The sequence below is a fragment of the Parasteatoda tepidariorum genome, chromosome 2 (assembly GCF_982258835.1).
Source record: "Parasteatoda tepidariorum strain Cologne lab strain chromosome 2, Ptep-v5.0, whole genome shotgun sequence".
Classification (NCBI taxonomy): domain Eukaryota; kingdom Metazoa; phylum Arthropoda; class Arachnida; order Araneae; family Theridiidae; genus Parasteatoda; species Parasteatoda tepidariorum.
The window spans coordinates 64,797,590-64,816,901 of record NC_141756.1 but is presented as its reverse complement, the minus strand read 5'-3'; the positions used below and the strand labels follow the sequence as shown (position 1 = coordinate 64,816,901).

Here is a 19,312-nt window from a genome sequence, read left to right as displayed (position 1 = left end):
CACCGATGTTTCATGCTGTATTGTCAGCATAAAACATATTATATTTAGCATTTTAACAACCTTAAGTAATTAAAATGCTAAATATAATATTTTTCACCTTATTTGACCTAAATTATAGCGAAATTATGAAGAAAGTATGAAAAATGTGTTTAATAAAATGTCTGTGTCAAGGGGTTAAGGAAGCATAAGAATAATGAAAATTTTAATTGAGAAATTCTTCACACATTTTCTTAAATTAAATGCATTTAAGTTTATGTAATAATGAAGTATGTCAGGATAATTAGAAACTATTGGAGACATTTATAATTAGACAGGCGCATCGCATAATTCAGGTGACAAGAAGTCGGAATTTTCAAATAGTTGACATCTGTACAATTAAAAATTATTTTTACTCAATACAAATACTTTGAACTCATTGGAAAAGCCACGAAAAAAAGTGTTCTACTTTAAATAAATTTATTTAACAATAAAATAAATGTTTCACATTTAAAAATACACGCATGAAAAAATAATATCGATTAGACATATAAAATGGATTTGCCCCAATTAACATTTACGAATGCATATATTTTAATTATCTGTAAAAAAAAGTATTCCACTGTAATTCAAGTTTGTTCAGTATAAAAATAAATAATTTTTAATTAAAAACATGACACCCACATTAAAAATATCTCTCATATCACAATTAAACATGCGACTTTGCTCTAAAAAGCAATTAGATTTATTAAGTTGTAATTATTTTTAAGGGGTCTTAACTTTTTGTAAAACATTCGCATCACTAAAAATAACTTGAACTCATAAAGAGGGTTTTTTATGCAAAAAAAAAAATTTATTTTACTATAAACAAATTTAATAACATTAAAATAAATATTTTACATTTTGAAACTAAAATATAAGTTTGAAATACATTATCAATGCAGCACTCTGCATTACAAAACTGATTTGCACTTAAATATATTTTTAAACTCATTAATGGCGTAAGTAGGTATTTATATTTCATTTAGTATAATATTGACATCACTAAAATAATAAATGAGCCCAAAATAAATATTTTTTCACGAAAAAGAAGAATTATTAGTTAAACAATTTATAAAAAAAATACCTTGCATTTAACATTAGATACAAGCATGAAAAATATCACTTTGCACCTTAAAAGTTAAAACAAACTTGCACTACATTTATAAGTGGTAATTATTTGTACATAGCTTATGATTCGTAACAATAATTATTTGACTCAAAGCAAATAGTTTGATTTCACAGCAAATATTATAATTTAAACTTACAACTAATTATCAGAATTTCTATCAAACAATTCGAACTCATAATAATTAATTTGAACTCATAGCATAGCTTTGCAAGTAAAAAAGTATTACTGTAAATCAAATTTATTTAATTTGAAAATAAATATTTTGCAGTTAAAATATGACACACGCATGAAAAATACCGCTTTTAGCAGTTTAGCGGCGTGAAACGGATATTTTGCATTAAAAAATTAATGCTTTCTTTCCAGAGAAAATTGAAACCAACATCTAATATATATAATTCTCTAACGTGGCTCCCAAATTTTGGCTGTATTTCTTTTCCGCCGGTGGCAACGTTTGCTTTGTTTTGTTTACGTTACTATTTCTCTTTCACGGCGAATCGACCAATGATTGTCGCTAAAAATGCCACATGCCAAATCTAGCTGAGGTGGCTCAACATATAGTGCTTTTAAAAACGGAAACTGAAATAACCAGAGAGCATCAGCTGCGGCAATCTCATACTATTAAGCTAGGCAGAAGTGAGTAGTCTTTGCCGATAGATCTCTATTTTAGTATTTTGTCGAAAGCGCTTTTTTTCACGAATTTATATATTACGAATTTATTTGACGATTTTTGATTTATATCACGAATTATACTATAGTACATTTCTAATATGTTTAACGAATTACATGTCATTTATTTGAATTCAAATTTATTTTAATGACTTAGTATTTACTAAAAAGATGTAATTTTTTTTTTTAAAAAAAGAAGTTTTTATATGGATTTGAATGATTGTTTTGAATTCTTAGAATTTTGTGCATTTGAAATGTACCTAAGTTAGTAGCGAGGGAAGCGAGCTTGGTTTGCGAAGCAAACCATATAATATTGCGTAGCAATTTTCGGGGGTTGGCGAGCGTTAGCGAGCAGGGGGCACAGCCCACTAGTTTATGGTAATTTTATTTATTAACAGCAATTAAACAGAGGATAAAACCAGATACTTTTTTTTCACATATTATAGAGGAAGAGTTATTTACGAAGCATAATGCTATTAAGTTAACTGCGCAACTTTAAAATACTCAGGCTAAACTACTTAGCGAAATACTCAAAAATCGAAGTAATGAATAAGTGCCTCTTTTTTCTACTTTGAGTTTTCTTTTCAATTTTTACCGTTTTATATAGAGAAGAAAATTTTCCTTTAACTTAAATTGTAGAAGTCATTTAAAGCTTTAAACAATAATGAATGGTGTTTGTATAATTTCTTCCATTTAATCAGATATTTAAGCGCCCTTTTTCCTATTGTCCTATATCTATGTTATTCCTTAAATATCTATGATAAAAAAAAGTCACCAAGATAATCACGCACTAATTATTCTCGGTATTTAGCGCAATGCCATTCGCAAGCAAATAAGCTCCAGAGCTAATTAATATCAAATTCACTAGCGTTATCGAACGTGCCAAACTGGCGATAAAAGCAACAATCTGTTATTCCAAAATGGAGCCAAGTCCCACCCGTCATCACTGTTTCTTCCAAATTCATTGGCCGCGGATCATATTCCTTTCTTTATTTTTATTTTTACTCTCGCTCTCTCGTTCTTGAATCATCTGGGGGCCTTGTTTTTACTCTTCTTTTTCTATAAACCTTCGCACTCCATTTCTCTTTCAACCCTACACCCCCTGCTCCCACTCACCCTGATACCGAACTATTTTATACACCCGACACAGCTAAACAAATTTTAAATGCAACTCAGGCCTCTCGAAAGCCAGCAATACATTCAATAAGTTCTCTTACCTATATATTACCTTAATTCGAACATAATTTGTTTATGATTATTCGATGAAAACATTAATCAATCTTAATTTATGAAATGCGTTGTTAATTTATTTAATTTTTGTGTAAGTCGCTAATCTATTTTTAATTAGTTTTTTTTTTTTTTTTTAAGAGAACCTTATCATTATGTTTTGGGTGGCTTTTGCAACCTTGCTGGCTTTCGGGTCCTGCCATATGAACCAGCCCTCGAAAGGTCCCGGGGCGGGATCGTGTCTGCGAGCGGGGCTTTGTTGCCCGGGCAGGGACAGCACGTGTGTAGTTCAGGAAGCGCCCCTTAATGCCATTATCGAAGATTTGAGTGACAAGCCCTGTTATTGTGATCACGCCTGTCTAAAAGTGGGTGATTGTTGTCATGATTTTAAGGAAGCTTGTGAAGGTATGTCGTCTTGTGTTTTTTTTCCCTTTGTCTACTCTTTTTTTCTTTCTTTTTTTTTCTAAGGTGTTAATTGTTGCATATATAATACATCTCTTCACCATTTAATCTTTGCATGTTTCAAGCAAATAAAAATATAGAAAAAAAATTTCGTATTACTTTTCTTTATACATGATATTTTTTAAGGTTTAACAAAGATTTATGTTGAAAGAATTTTTTGAATAAGCTTTGTACCATCGTACCAAGATGGAATAGTGAATTATTTTACTTTTTTTCAGAATTTTTATTTTAAAAGCAAAAATGTATAAAAAAAAATTTTTTTAATTTTATGTATTTTATACTTACGTGAGAATGTAGTCCTATAGATTTGGGAAAAGCAAATTATATGCTCGTTTTCCAGCATTTCCTTACATTGATTTTTAAAAAGAAAACCTTTAAAAAAACTTTTTTTCTTCAATTTTACATATTCTGGCAGTTCATTATTTGTGAAATCATTGTTCTAAAAGTTTAAATTCATAATACGAAAGAGCCTATTGACTTGATAGATGAAATAAACCTAATAGAAGACCTAATAAACCTAATAGAAATAAACCTTATAGATGAAATAAACCTAAGCAAGCTAGTGTTTTCTCCATTCAACCATTTTATACTAAACTCCTATAACTTAGACACAATAACTCCTTTATTTTCCACCCGATTCATTCTTAAACTTCGCAGCATGCATAAAAATTATGCTAACTTCCTTGAAAAAAGGATTTTGTTCTTATTATATTTCCAATTTTTGATTAGGGAGTTAAGCCATAACTTTAAGAAAAGACAAAAGTTGGGAGTTGTGTCCGTATCTATTGTTCTCAGGTGCCTCAATATGGGAGCCATACAATATCGGTCTAGTGGCCATTTTGTCTTCTATGCTTTATATTATCAACCAGTTTAGATTTACTTTAAAATATACAAATTAATGCAAAAATGAATGTGAACGTTTTTGTTTACTTTACGATTTTAAATTCACTGGGGGAAAAAACATCTTTCTTTTATACTATCACGGTGTTCTTCTCTTTAAGAACTGCAAGAGTTGTAAATCAAATGAACTCTTGAATTAAATAATTGACTTTACTAATGAAATTGCTTTTATATACGAAATAAGCGTAGATATTAGGTTGAAATACGACTTCGATATTTTAAGAGAAACAAAGTATTTACAGAACTTTTTTTCCCACCTATAATAATATGGATAATAATAGTAATAAGGATAATATAATAATAATAAGGAATGTAGTTAATTAAAAGTTAACAATGTTATTAACAGTTTTTTTTAAATTTGGTTTGCGGTAAATATAAAATTAATAAATATTATTTTTTTTTTTTTTGCATTAAAATAGTTTTAAGAAATATGATTTGGGTACAATGTTGTCTTATCATTAAAAGTATTCATAAAGTATAAAATGGGGTTATTTTAAATTTTATGCAAAGTCATGATGACTATTACCGACCACCTTCTCACTATATTAAAATAAATTCAATTTCAATTTCATTTAATTTCTTATGTAAAAGTAAAAAAATTCTTCATATGCTCATTCATTCTTCTTATTATCTTATAGCAAAAGTCTTCTTTATTCAAGTTAAAGATTTTAATCTAAATTTATTTCTTGCACAATTTAAACTAAGCTTTTAAAATTCGAATAATCTTTGATTTTTAATTGCTAAAATAAAAAATAAAATTTTCGACACGTTAAAATATAATCTTCAATTTTATTTACTTAATTGACTCTAATTTCAATAAGGAATCTACTTATTTTAACTTTGAATCTAGTTATATGAAGAAAGATTAAGCTTCTAATCAGGTATTTATGTTATAAACACTGCAAATTACATGAAATAAATAAGTCTTAATTGCAGGGAAATATTATTAATTATTCTTATATTTTGGTATGTGAGTACATGTAGTATGATTATCACAAAAATTAATGATTTATTCTTAATTTTTTTTCTTTTAAATTTTAAAGTTCTATGAGAAATGCTGATGCAATAATTCGTTAATGCATATCGTTTAGCAATTTATTTAGTGTATTGATATTAAAAAAATTATATTTTAAAATCTCACATTTTATTACAATTGTACAAAAATAATTTCATAAAAATAACCTAGTATTAAGTAAATAATGGATTATTGGTGGAGCCTATTATTCCAGTCCAGTACAGTCCATCAATTGCAAAATAAAAAACGAACCACTTGGAATAACTTTTGATCTAATGATTGGATCTTTGCGTTCTAGGACTCATTCTTAATGATTCAAGGGGGTGACCTCAAACATGCTAATTAATTAGTGCAGACGATATATTAAGTTACGGAATCAAACACAAAACGCACTTTCTATGAATAAACATACCCTTTTTTTCGACGTATTCAGATTACTGATCTCCAAAATATAGGGGGGTAGCCGCAATCTTGGAAATATGGCCCTCATAGTTTGGTCAAGAGAGCTGTCCAAAATTTAGACCCCCTAATGTTAATTTTAATTTTTGCGTATTTCCATACATCTCGAGAACTTTTTAAGAGAACTGAAAAATGTTAGCATGAAATTATGAAACTCGTTTATCCAAAGATAATTCCATGCAAAAAATAACTTTAAGTAAATATTTATTTATTTTGTATTACTTTATTTAATAACAGTCGAAAATATTTTGCGTTGTAAAGTATACAATTCTTTAGATCATTTCAAAGGATGTAATTTTACATGGAAAAATACAAAATGTGAGCAACATCTGTTGAATAGTTCTTAAGAAAATGAATTTTCAAAACACGAATCTTTTAATAATAATGAATAATTAATTAGTATATTTCAGGTCACCCCCTCGAACCATTCAGATTGAGTGCAAAAATTTTAAGATCCGATCATTAGATCAAAAGTAATTCAATGTGATCCGTTTTTCTTTTATTTTGGGCGCTGTACGTGGTAACTTAAACGAAAAACTGACATGCTAACACAACGGTTTATAAACCATCGATGCCGAAAATATCGCAATGAGCCTGAAGAATGCGTTTGTTAAACATTTGGTGCCCTAAATTAATGTGAGACTAAAAAAATTTTTACCTTCGGTTGTGGAAAAAAAAACTTAGTATCGTTTTTTTTTTTTTTTTAATTGTGTTTAACCTTATTTTCAAATATACAAGTATTAATAAGTATGTGCTTATCCAGAATAAAAAGAAATGCGATATTAGAATATTTTGTTTCAGAGGAAGGTATTTCATACTAGTTTTCATAGACCTTAATAATTTTATAATGTTTAGAATTGTATGCTTATAATTTATATAAAATATTTCCATATTATAAAATATAATAAATTTTCATAATGTGTAAATCTTTTTTTCACAGAAAAAGCATTAGTTTAAAAAAAAATCATTGATGTATTTCAAAAATTATTTTACAATTTCCGTTAGTATTGCGGGGTTAGTTTTCACAAATCTATATAAAACTATTCCTTAAAGCACGAAACAAAGCAAGATTTAGAGAATAATATTACCTTTTCTAACTTTTTATGAACATTATTTACATTATACATACAGTCGAAACTTTTAAAATAAGGAGAGTAATTTTTGTTCGATTTTTTAATCAACTCAGAGAGAATTGAGTTAGCATTTAACTTACTTTTTCCGGATAATTTTTCTTTAAAAATCACAAAAAAGGTCGTATTCGTAAATTATAATCGAATGCAAAACGCATCCTATCCAAATTGTTGAGAAAGCAGTTTTCAAAAATGAACGGCTATTTTTAATACCCTGTTAAATTAAGAACCTTAAGATTGTTTGGATATCTTCCGTTTATAAATTACTTCAATTCATGAAACTCTCCAAATGCATTCAATGCTTTAAAAATAATTTTAAAGAACCTGAGGAATTATCTTATTTTAAATGCTATGCCACATCTATACAAAATGGAATATGCTTTTTTTTTTTTTTTTTTTTTTTTTTAATTTTCAATAGTTGCCAGTCTCATTTGCATAAGGTAAGTATTAAAAAATAAATAAACTCTTTAATACTTTTAGCGAGTAACCGACAAAATTTATTCAATGCATTTTTAAAATCAAGCTTTTTCTCAAAGAAAAATGAATGTGGACCGTTATATTCTAATTTACTATAATAATTAAAAAATTATCGGAATTGAAATATTCGTTCAAAATATTTTTAGCTACAATAAGTAAATCATAAATACGAGGACTGAAATAAAATGTGTTTTCGTTTTGTGAAAATATTTGTTTCATTTTCGTAATAAACAATTAAACATTAATCATGCTAATATTGTTGCTGTCCGTATTTCTATTTTCAGAAAGGAAATATAAAACACTTTTTATATTTCTTTATATGATAAAGATATATTCTAAAAATATATCTTTGTTATATATAAAGAATCGCTGGAAATATTTTTATGTGATAATTTTTACACAATAATATTGACACAAATTGTTTTTAATTTCTTTTAAATTAATAAAAAGTGCTCAAGCTCTAAAAAGTGTTTACTTAATAATGTTGCATTTTCTTATTTTTTTAATTCTGATCCGAATTAAGTTTTTTTGTTACATCAAGAAAAGAAGTTTATGATTCGTTTAATTGTTGGCTCATCAGCAAGACCCGACGATCTCGCCAACTTAGAGCCAGATAGCTTTTAATTTAACTGCCTTTAAATGAATGAAATGAACAATTAAAAACTCTCAGTGTCTCACAATTTAAATAATTACATATAAATCATATTACATTGTAAATGTTGTAAATACTACACTTAAATTCAAGAAGATACAATGGCTGATGGCCAGTCATTAAAATATTAAATTACTTATTATTTTAAAAAATATTAAATTATTACTTTATAACAAAATTTGAATGCAGTAAATAGTAAATTAAATTCAGTTTTCTTTAAAAATAATTTTAGATTTAATTACTTTTTGCTATTTTGCATACCGGTATTAAATTTTGGAGATTTTTAACTTTTTTTATAAAAAAAAAAAGAGGAAGATTTTAAAGAAACATTACATTTAACATTTTTATACAAAATAGTATTCCAGATTATGATCTGGATACAAGAAAAATAATGTAAGAAAATTTCAGAATATTTAGTTTATTTTTCTGAAGTAATTTTTTCAAGCATTTTTAATTTCTATTGTTAATAATATTTCTTTAAGACATTAATTTTTTGATTTTAAAATGCGCAGCTTTAATTTTGTTAAAAATTCAATGCCTGCAAATATCAAAAAAGTCAACTCAAAGGTAAAAATTACAGTTTTTCTTTCGTATACAGTTATCGGGTAAAAAAAAACGTTGAAACAAATTGCATGCGTTCCATAAAATTTTATAAATTTCATTACTTTTATTGGGATGAAACTTATGAAATGTGAATAGGATATTTTTAAATTTCGTTTCTTCATTTTTTTTCTTCATTAACTAACATTTCCTTCGTTTCTTTTTAATTTTAGTGTCATTTTCCATTAAAATCCATCATTTTCCTCTTTAATGTGTTTCAAGTGACGCTATTATTGACATTTTAGCTCATTACTTTCCTGCTAGACGCAAGGAAACAATTTTCATGGAAAAAAATGTCAAAAACTCTTACGTCATTCTTTTTACCTAAGGTAAATAAATTATACTAAATATGTATTTAGTGACGGCAAAAGTAGAAAGAAAATATTTTAAGTTTAATAGAAATACAAGCGTTAAGTTTTTTTATTGTTTTGTAACACGTATGTATAAAAATTCAAGTTCGGACGCAGCACATTAATTCTTGAGTAATTCTAAAGCATAATTATCTAAATAATTTTCAAGTTGTTTTGTTCAGCGTTCGTTAGGCGACAATGAATTTAGTTTTTATGTTAATTGATAATAATTCAATTTTTACTTGGTGTAATAAAAACAATATTAATTTAGCATAAAAATTAAAACCTAAAAGTATAGGAAATAAACATAATATTTAACAAGTATAAGATTAGTGTTTCTAAATAAAAATAAATAAATAAATGAAGTTTTGCACACTTTGTCTTCTTTTAAAATAATAAAATTACAGCAGATTTTTAACTTTTACTGCGGAAATAATAATTTTATATTTTTTAACTTATATTGGGGAAAAAATAATTTTACATATATCTCTAAAAATCTTATTCATTTTTAAATTTTAAACAAATATTTTGACTGCATTTGTTTCAATGTGTATTTGTTATAAAAAAAAGTTAAATGAAAACATAATTTTCTCAGAAGATTCCAAGATATAAACGTTTTTGTGTAGATATTGTCCAATTTTGAGTCGAATATTGTCCCATTCAAGGAAGGCTACATTTGGTTCCCAAGCTGCAAATTGTTCACCCCCAACGAAAGAATATAAGAAGGAAAAAATAACGATGAATAAAAATAATAAAATCTCATAAGTGATATATATACCCCTCCAAAATTATTATTCACAAAATTTATGAACGGGATGTTTATTTGAAACACGATATTTTCTCGTTCCTTCCATAATTTTTAACAGCATTCCACCACCAACCCTTTAGTTTTCAGAGAACCTGACCCCATTGTGTCTTCTACTGTTAATTGTTCCCTCTCATTTGGGTTGCTGTTTCTTTGTGCAGCTGTTTCTTTTTCGATCATTGCATTCTATTAATTGGACATATTTTTAACTCCCCTTCCGACATCTGATGATTGAAAGTAATTGAGACACGTGATTAGGTAATTTAAGGTTATCAAATCATTTAGCGTTACTTTGGAAAGAAACAGTTTCTTGATCTTATTTGGAAATTACTGAGAACTGATTTTCTAGTCTTGATATTGATCGTAGCTTTTCTAGAACTAAATTAACGAGTTCTACAATGTGAGAAAAGACATAATCAGCCTAGTTCTAGTTTTTTTTTTTTCTTTTTTAAAGAAAAAAAGAAAAGACAAAATAAACAGATAAAGGATTTATTTGGATAAACCTGGGAAATACTTAAAGAACTTCGTTAAACATATCTGATTTTTTTAGGACTATTATGCCAACCATTCAGAAGCTTGCTATTTCCATTATATTTGTTAGATATTTTCGAGGTTTAAAAAACCTGGTAACTTGGAAAGTAATTAAATAACTTTTTAGATTTTTAGGACTATTAAGCCAACCATTCATAAGCTTGCTATTTCCATTATATTTGTTAGATATTTTAGAGGTTTAAAAAACCTGGTAACTTGGAAAGTAATTAAATAACTTTTTAGATTATTGGGACAATTAAGCCAACCATTCATAAGCTTGCTATTTCCATTATATTGGTTAGATATTTTAGAGGTTTAGAAAACATGGTAATTTGGAAAGCAATTAAAGGACTTTATAACATGTCTGATTTTTTAGGACTTTTAAAGCCAACCGTTCATAAGCTTGCTATTTCCATTATATTTGTTACATATTTTAGAGGTTTAGAAAACATGGTAATTTGGAAAGCAATTAAAGGACTTTATAACATGTCTGATTTTTTAGGACTTTTAAAGCCAACCGTTCATAAGCTTGCTATTTCCATTATATTTGTTAGATATTTTAGAGGTTTAGAAAACATGGTAATTTGGAAAGCAATTAAAGGACTTTATAACATGTCTGATTTTTAAGAACTTTTAAAGCCAACCGTTCATAAGCTTGCTATTTCCATTATATTTGTTGCATATTTAAAAGGTTCAAAAAACGTGGTAAAGTAAATCGAAGACTTTTATAGCATGCCAGACTTTTTAGAACTATTATGCGAATCATTCATAAGCTGGCCATTATCTTTATATTTGTAATATATTTTAAAGTTTCAAAATTTGATATTTTAAAAAAAAACTCATTAACATCATTTTTAAGTTAGCTCTCCCTCTCAAGACATTGCACTTGAATATTGTAATATCAATAAAAATACTGACCATAACATCAATAAAATATTATAAATGTATACATGTCAGTAAAAATATAACCTATAACTATTAAATATTATTTGGGAGAAATAATTAAGTTACATTAAATTCTCTCATTTAATTTTTTTTCAGTGCTTTAATAAACTATAAAATAATTTCATCAAAATGAATTATTATGTAATTTTTTTATTTATTCCAAATTGTATACACAAATCGTTTTCCTAAAAACTACCAACCATCAAGATAAAAAAAAAATTATGAATACAGATACATAACCTGTTTCGTGTAAGCATGCTTTTAGAGATAATAGCTCGCCTTTGAGGGTGTGTCTGTGAAAAAATTTCTGAATTTTATTTTGTTATTTTAATCAGAATTTTTTTCCATCCTAAAAGCTTTCTAATTTGATTTACAGGTTATCAGAAACATTGGCAACACCCCTAGAATCATTTTTTTAATCTCTTCGTCTTCTGCTCTTAAGGATTAAGAAGGTTTTTTAGGTTAATCCTTAATCCTATCAGTCATTTCGAAATAAACGTACATCTAAAATACTGCATTAAATGTTCTTCAACTATTTTTTTATCTAAGTAGTTAACGAATATTTTAAAAACGTTTTTGCAAACGTTATTTATCCTGTTAATATATCTTTGTGATTGAAACAAAAAATTACTTTATAATATAAAATGAGTCTTAAATTTATTCCAAATGTAACTTCTATCAATCTAAGGTATAAGGAAAACAGTAAAACCTGAATTAATCTTTTTTTCCCTCTTTCTTTTCTTTTTACTCTCACAAATTGAAAAATCATGTTTTCTCCCTTGTTTTGGGCGTAAGAGGAAAATAACAATTTTTTTTCCTTTTTATTTCAATAAAAGAGATTTAAAAAATTATCCTCTAAAACGAATACTATGTTCTACAATATTTTGCATGATTGCGCTTGTGATTTCTAGCGTGCAATATATAATTTTTTTTTAATTCGAAATCAATGGCAGGGGAGAATATAGAGTTTTTAATTTTTTCTTTTCTTTTCTTACACCCAGACCTATGATAGCTTATGTTTAAATATTTCTTAGTTTTTTCTCTATTTTTAAATAGCTTTTGACTATTTGACAGGTCGATAATTAATTCGAAACTTGTTTAATCCATTATGAATAAACTGCCGGCCAGGTGGCCGAGTGGTTGGCGTGTTTGACTGCGGAGCCAATGGCCGCGGGTTCAAATCCCGCTCTGGGCATGGATGTTTCTCTCTCTGTGTTGTCTTCTGTTGTGTGAATGAGTGAATGTGGCCCACCCTATGAACGGGTTTGTGGCAGTATGGCGTGGGTAACGTTGCTCGCCTCCGTGACTTTGGTTCACAGGTGCCCACTGGGTAACGCTAAATGAGTAACAATTCCGGCATCTTCTATGGCGAAGAACGAAAAGTTCAGTGCCTGCCGTTATAAAAAAAAAAATTAAAAAAAAAAAAAAAAAAAAAAAAAAAAAAAAAAAATTATGAATAAACTGAACTTCATCAATTCCTCTTCTTTAAGGTGTATAAATTGGATTTTATTTTCATATACATTTACCCAAATAACCTTTTTTTAAGCAAACACTGCTGCAAGATGGATAGATATGGCATTTCTTAAGTAAATTGTAAATTTTTTTGTGTTTGAAATTCTATGTCAGCTTGTGTAAAGAGAATATGGATTAGCAATCATCATTTCATGCATTTTATTGATAGCGCTCGCAACTGCAATCGTTACCCTGAATGATTCTTAATATGCGAGTAAATAAAGGATGAAAAAAAGGAGGGACGAATTGACAACTATCTGCTAGTATTAGTGTATCAGTGTGTCTGCGTATGTGAGTGAACGAATTAATGAATCAAGGAATCAGAAAATAAAAGGAAGACAGAAATCAGTTAGTTGGTCTAGTGATGAATCGGCGAATCAGTTTGTGAATATTTAAAAGTGTATTGGGTCATTTCAAATTTGAGAATTGTGGGAACATCTTAATAAATTACTCTTTATTTGCTAGCAATGCCCCTGTTCTGAAATTTACTTTTTTTTCTTAATATTAAAGTAGCTTGAGCTAATTTTGTCTAATCTTGGCCCCCCAGTAGGACTTAAAATTGGCTCATCATGGATCCTACAAGAATATAAGGTTCAGAATATAAGGTCATGGGGTGTTAAGAGTTTGCATTATTGGTCCTAGAATGGCTTTCAATATTGGACCATGATTAATTTATATCTAGGACTAGTATTACAAAATATAGTGTTGGCCTTATCTGGAAGAAATTAAACTTAACCCATTACTGAAAGCCATTCTGGTACAATTTGGAATCTAAACATTTGTTATCTTTTTCTGACTAACTTATTAGAAAACTGTTATATAATTCTATTAAACTGCATCTTCCAAATTAAATAGGCCTGAATCCAGTTAAGTTTCCAAGCTATATGTATTCCACTTAGAAAAAAAAAAAGACTGCAGTATTTTTGTCTTCTCGATTACGACGAAACCATGGCTCTCAACTGTTTTACTACCTGAAGAAGAATTTTTACAACAGTAGCGAAACAAGAGATAAATTGACGCTACAATTCACATAGGAACCTCAATTGTACACCTGGAACCTCCCGAGTAAAGATATATTGAGATGCCCCGTTGAATTTCATAGTTCAAAGTCTGACAATATTGTAATGTGTGATAATTGTCGGAGTACTACGTTTCAAATACTAATTGCCGCATTACAGTAGATATATTAGTCTGTTTCAAAATCAGGCAACACCTTAAACAATAATTATTCATGTCCCGATAGGAACCATACATTTCCTCCCTTATTACCCGTTGAGAAAGCAATAGCTTTACTTCCAAATCTCCCTCAAAACTACATCTTTTTTGGATACTAACGGGAAAGAAATATGGTAGGAAACCAGAAAAAGATTTGTGAAGAGTAATAATCGTAATTTATATTGCCTAAAAAAAAGGAGAGAGAAAAAAAACTGTAAGAGGGCGACGACGTGCATCAAATAGGTTTCAAGACGTGGGCGCTGACGTTCATTTACTGTGGATCTGAATTAAGAGTTTCCGGATCTTAAGTCTTCTTTGAACTTTTGAGGAAATTTCCATCCGCGGGTTGTAAATATTATTTTCACTGTATAAAAAGGCCCCTTTTGTACTCCTTTTTATTAACAGATCATAAGGAAAAGAAATTGCAACATTCGTCAAATTTGCAAAAAGAAGAAAGACACAAGAGTTTGCCCATCTGTTATTGTTTTGATTGGCTTTGTCGTTGTTAAAAACTAAAAATACTCTACTTGAACACTCTAGAATAGAAGAATATTGAAGATAATCTCTTGAATACTCTTAAATAGGATTTTAAAAAATACTCTAGAATAGAAGAATATCTCGTGAATACTCTTAAATAAGATTAAAAAAAAAACAATACTCTAGAATAGAGAAATATTGAAGATAATCTCTTGAATACTCTTAAATAGGATTAAAAAAAATACTCTAGACTAGAAGAATATTGACGATAATCTCTTGAATACTCTTAAATAGGATTTTAAAAAAATACTCTAGAATAGAAGAATATTGAAGATAATCTCTTGAATACTCTTAAATAGGATAAAAAAACAATACTCTAGAATGGAAGAATATTGAAGAATATCTCTTGAATACTCTTAAATAGGATTTAAAAAAATACTCTAGAATAGACGAATATTGAAGATGATCTCTTGAATACTCTTAAATAGGATAAAAAACAATACTCTAGAATCGAAGAATATTGAAGATAATCTCTTGAATACTCTTAAATAAGATTAAAAATAATACTCTAGAATAGAAGAATATTGAAGATAATCTCTTGAATACTCTTAAATAGGATTTTAAAAAAATACTCCAGAGTAGAAAAATATTGAAGATAATCTTTTGAATACTCTTAAATATGATTAAAAAAACAATACTCTAGAATAGAAGAATATTGAAGATAATCTCTTGAATGCTCTTAAATAGGATTTTAAAAAAATACTCTAGAATAGAAGAATATTGAAGATAATCTCTTGAATACTCTTAAATAGAATTAAAAAAATACTCTTAAATAGAATTAAAAAAATACTCTAGAATAAAAGAATATTGAAGATATCTCTTGAATACTCTTAAATAGGATTTTAAAAAAATACTCTAGAATAGAAGAATATTGAAGATAATCTCTTGAATACTCTTAAATAGGATAAAAAAAAGAATACTCTAGAATGGAAGAATATTGAAGAATATCTCTTGAATACTCTTAAATAGGATTTAAAAAAATACTCTAGAATAGAAGAATATTGAAGATGATCTCTTGAATACTCTTAAATAGGATAAAAAACAATACTCTAGAATAGAAGAATATTGAAGATAATCTCTTGAATGCTCTTAAATAGGATTTTAAAAAAATACTCTAGAATAGAAGAATATTGAAGATAATCTCTTGAATACTCTTAAATAGAATTAAAAAAATACTCTAGAATAAAAGAATATTGAAGATATCTCTTGAATACTCTTAAATAGGATTTTAAAAAAATACTCTAGAATAGAAGAATATTCTTTTTAAAAACTAAGAATCTTGAAGTTTATAGAACTTTTATTACTCAGGACTATCTATTACTCAAGACTATTACTCAAGAACTTATTACTCAAAACTACCTTTTAAATTAATATCTGGTTCTTAAGATAGTCTATTATTATGCTAGTCAGAAATTGTAAAATAATTAACTGACGCGCTGTAAGAAATTCCGGATCAAATTGCGGTAAAAAGTACTGGAACTCAAGAGTGCCGGTACTTATTACGGCAAAATATATTTTTACCGGAACATGCTACGGAACAAAAAATCTGATAAATTGTAATTTTTAGAGTAATAATTGCGTAAAATCACAGAATCACGCTCATTAAGTAAATATCACTGCAAAGATTATGCTATAATATTTTACTGCAAAAATGGATGTTTTAGTAACCGTTGATGCTGTAAAAGTACCCATAATTCACACCATAATGTAATCCGGATTTTTTTTACAGTGAACGCTTTCGAGATTTGTTAAATTATATGATTTTTGTGACAACGCATCTTTTAGAATTCGCAAAATTAAATTTTTTTTCTCACATTCAAAAAGATATTGTAGTTAAAAACTCTGTAATTGGTCGTAATTAGACTGTAATCGTCATAAATTAAATGGTTTTATATTTTTTTTTAAACTTATTCGTTTTATTAATGACTAAGCCGCTTTCAGTTAAAGTAAATCTACTAATTTCTTTACATTTCAACAAAGATCTTTTAGTTAAAAATCTGTAATTATACAAAATAGCAATCATAATTTAAAGGTGTGCTAAATTATTTTTTTTTTTGTGTACATATGAAATATTTTTATATGTTTATGAATCTTTCCTTTCACGTAACTCAACTACATTTTTTAACGTTAACTAAGATCTATTACACCCGTCGTTGAACAGTTGACCCAATTTTTTGGGTTTGCGACTACTAATGTTCAACTCTGTAGCCTTGTGATTTTGAACCCAATCCAGAAGACAAGGGAACTCCTGGATCAAGTATTGGGAGAAATTGCCTTCGTGGAGAACTTTTTGATGGAACTAACCGGAATTTGCGTTACATGGAAAGGAAAACCTGCCACGGTTAGCCTGACGACAAGGAGACTCTAACTCATGATACGTCTACCACTGAGGGTATTTTACGTCAGCACTGTGGTCGGTGAAAGCCGGATGCGGAATTCGTTCAAATCCCGGTTCACCTCATTGAAGGCGAACGCTCTATCCCCAGAGCCGTCACGGCTATTAGCTAAGATCTATGATCTTATGTTATTTAATAACCATCGTTGAACAGCCGACCCAATTTTTTGGGTTTACGACAACTAATGTTGAACTCCGTAGCCTTGCAATTTCGAACCCAATCCAGAAGACGAGAGAACTTTCGGATCAAGTATAGGAAGAAATTTGCCTTCGTGAAGGACCTTTTGATGGAACTAACCCGCATTTGTGTTACATGGAGAGGAAGACCACAAGAACTTCCCACGGTTAGCCTGTCAGCAAAGGAACTAACTAAGATCTAGTAAAAAAAAAATTGTCAAGTAAGATATATTAGTTAACAATAATCTATAATTATTCACAATTTATCATTTCACGCTCATGTATCCTATATATATTATATAAAATTCATATAGTACATATAGGATACATTTTTAGCATTCAATTTATATTATAAATTGGATGTTAAATATTTTTTATAAAATATTAATGGATGTGCCACTTTTCTACTTTTTTTAAAAATAATGAAAAAAAAAAGGATTTATATTACATTTTTTATGACTCAAATAGGTTTTTTATGCTAAGAATAATTATGATATAAAATATAAAGTACTTTCAATGACCCCGAGTAAATTATCAACTGTCAATGGTTTTTCAAAAATGTTTCTCGTCTAATAATGAAAAACTATATCTCTAACATACTGTTCTTTATCTTACCCCTGCCGTTTCATGTCAATGTCAATAAATCCGATCTCTTCATTTATGGGAACTGCCATTGGAGTCCCACTGATATCTTTTAAATTTAATTGGTGACTTGACTCTGTAATGTTGCACGAATCAAAAGACTTCTTTCATTAAAGTACCACTAAAAAACTTAAGACGATTGAATTGAAGAAGTAGTTTTGCACCTGCATTAATGATGTTAAAAAGAAATGATCTCTGATTTTCAGAAATCTAGTACTAGCCTAATCTAATTTAAACTATATTTAAACGAATTTTCTTTCAAATCATGTTGTTTTATGATGAATAAAAAAAAACTATCTGGGGCATTGGTTTTAATAATTCTGAAATGGCAAACATCTCATTATAATGTTTATAGAAATTACGACGAAAACATCCGTTTTGTAGTGGAGCGTAACTATTTTATTATGGAATATATTGGTTTTATCGGAGAAATTATTCATGAAAATATACGTTTTACAGTGGAACGTATCCATTTTATAGTGGAATATATCGATTTTATTGTAGAGAATATATGTGTTAATGGTACAATGAATAGATTTTATAGTGGAATGTATACGTTTTACAGTGGAACGTATCCATTTTATAGTGGAATATATCGATTTTATTGTAGAGAATATATGTGTTAATGGTACAATGAATAGATTTTATAGTGGAATGTATACGTTTTATAGTGGAACGTAACAATTTTATTGTAGAATGCGTATCCATTTTAGAGGGGAATATAAAATTTGTGGACAATATTCATGAATTCTTGAAAATATAGCAAAAAAGAGGGTATGTCCCAATTTGAGATCTACTTTATTTAACAGTGTAGTTGCTTTACGGATCGATAGGTGGCGCTAATTAAATTTTTATAAATATAATTTTTTAAAAATGCAATACATATTAAATAAAATAATAAATTAAAAAAGAAAAAAAAACTGAAGAATTATTTTTTCATTTTATCATTTTTTTAGTTATATATGTGTACTTCCCGACGCTATATAGTTAGATATAGCATCGCTATATAGTTGTCACACCATATAGTTAGAAAGTATAAAATGATCGGAGATAGATAAAATGACGGAAGAAAAAAATTTGTAAAAACGATTCTTATGGCTCCACTTATATCCATCCGTAAAATAAATTCACGCTTAAATATATATCGTATATTGGAATGATATAAAAAATAATCCGTTTTATAATGCACAAAACTAGTGCGAGTTAATCTATTTTTGTTGTGTCCGTGATATTTTCTACATTCTTATTTTCAGTGTTAGAAAACTTAATTGTAGTGGAATGTTTCATTTTTATATGTGTAATGTATCGATTAGTAGCTAATATTATTTTATTTAATAAATGAATATGCTTCAAGCTATAGTACAAATACTTACCATTCATTTTTTTATTACTTCACTTTGCTGAGACTCTGGAAACAATCACAAAAGAGGTAATTCTCAAGGTCATTAATGTTATGATTTTTTTTCCC

At 28.0% G+C, this 19,312-nt stretch overlaps 1 protein-coding gene across 1 annotated transcript in view; it reads left to right on the top strand.

Annotated features, from left to right (window-relative positions):
- Positions 1–2,749: 2,749 nt before the first annotated feature.
- The window catches only part of LOC107455750 (somatomedin-B and thrombospondin type-1 domain-containing protein), a 37,403-nt gene continuing 20,840 nt past the window's right edge, over positions 2,750–19,312 (top strand). Inside the window, exon 1 of the mRNA XM_087157437.1 lies at positions 2,750–3,445. Within this exon, the coding sequence (XP_087013563.1) occupies positions 3,196–3,445 (250 nt within the window). The 5' untranslated portion in view covers positions 2,750–3,195. The remainder of the gene's footprint in view (positions 3,446–19,312) is intronic.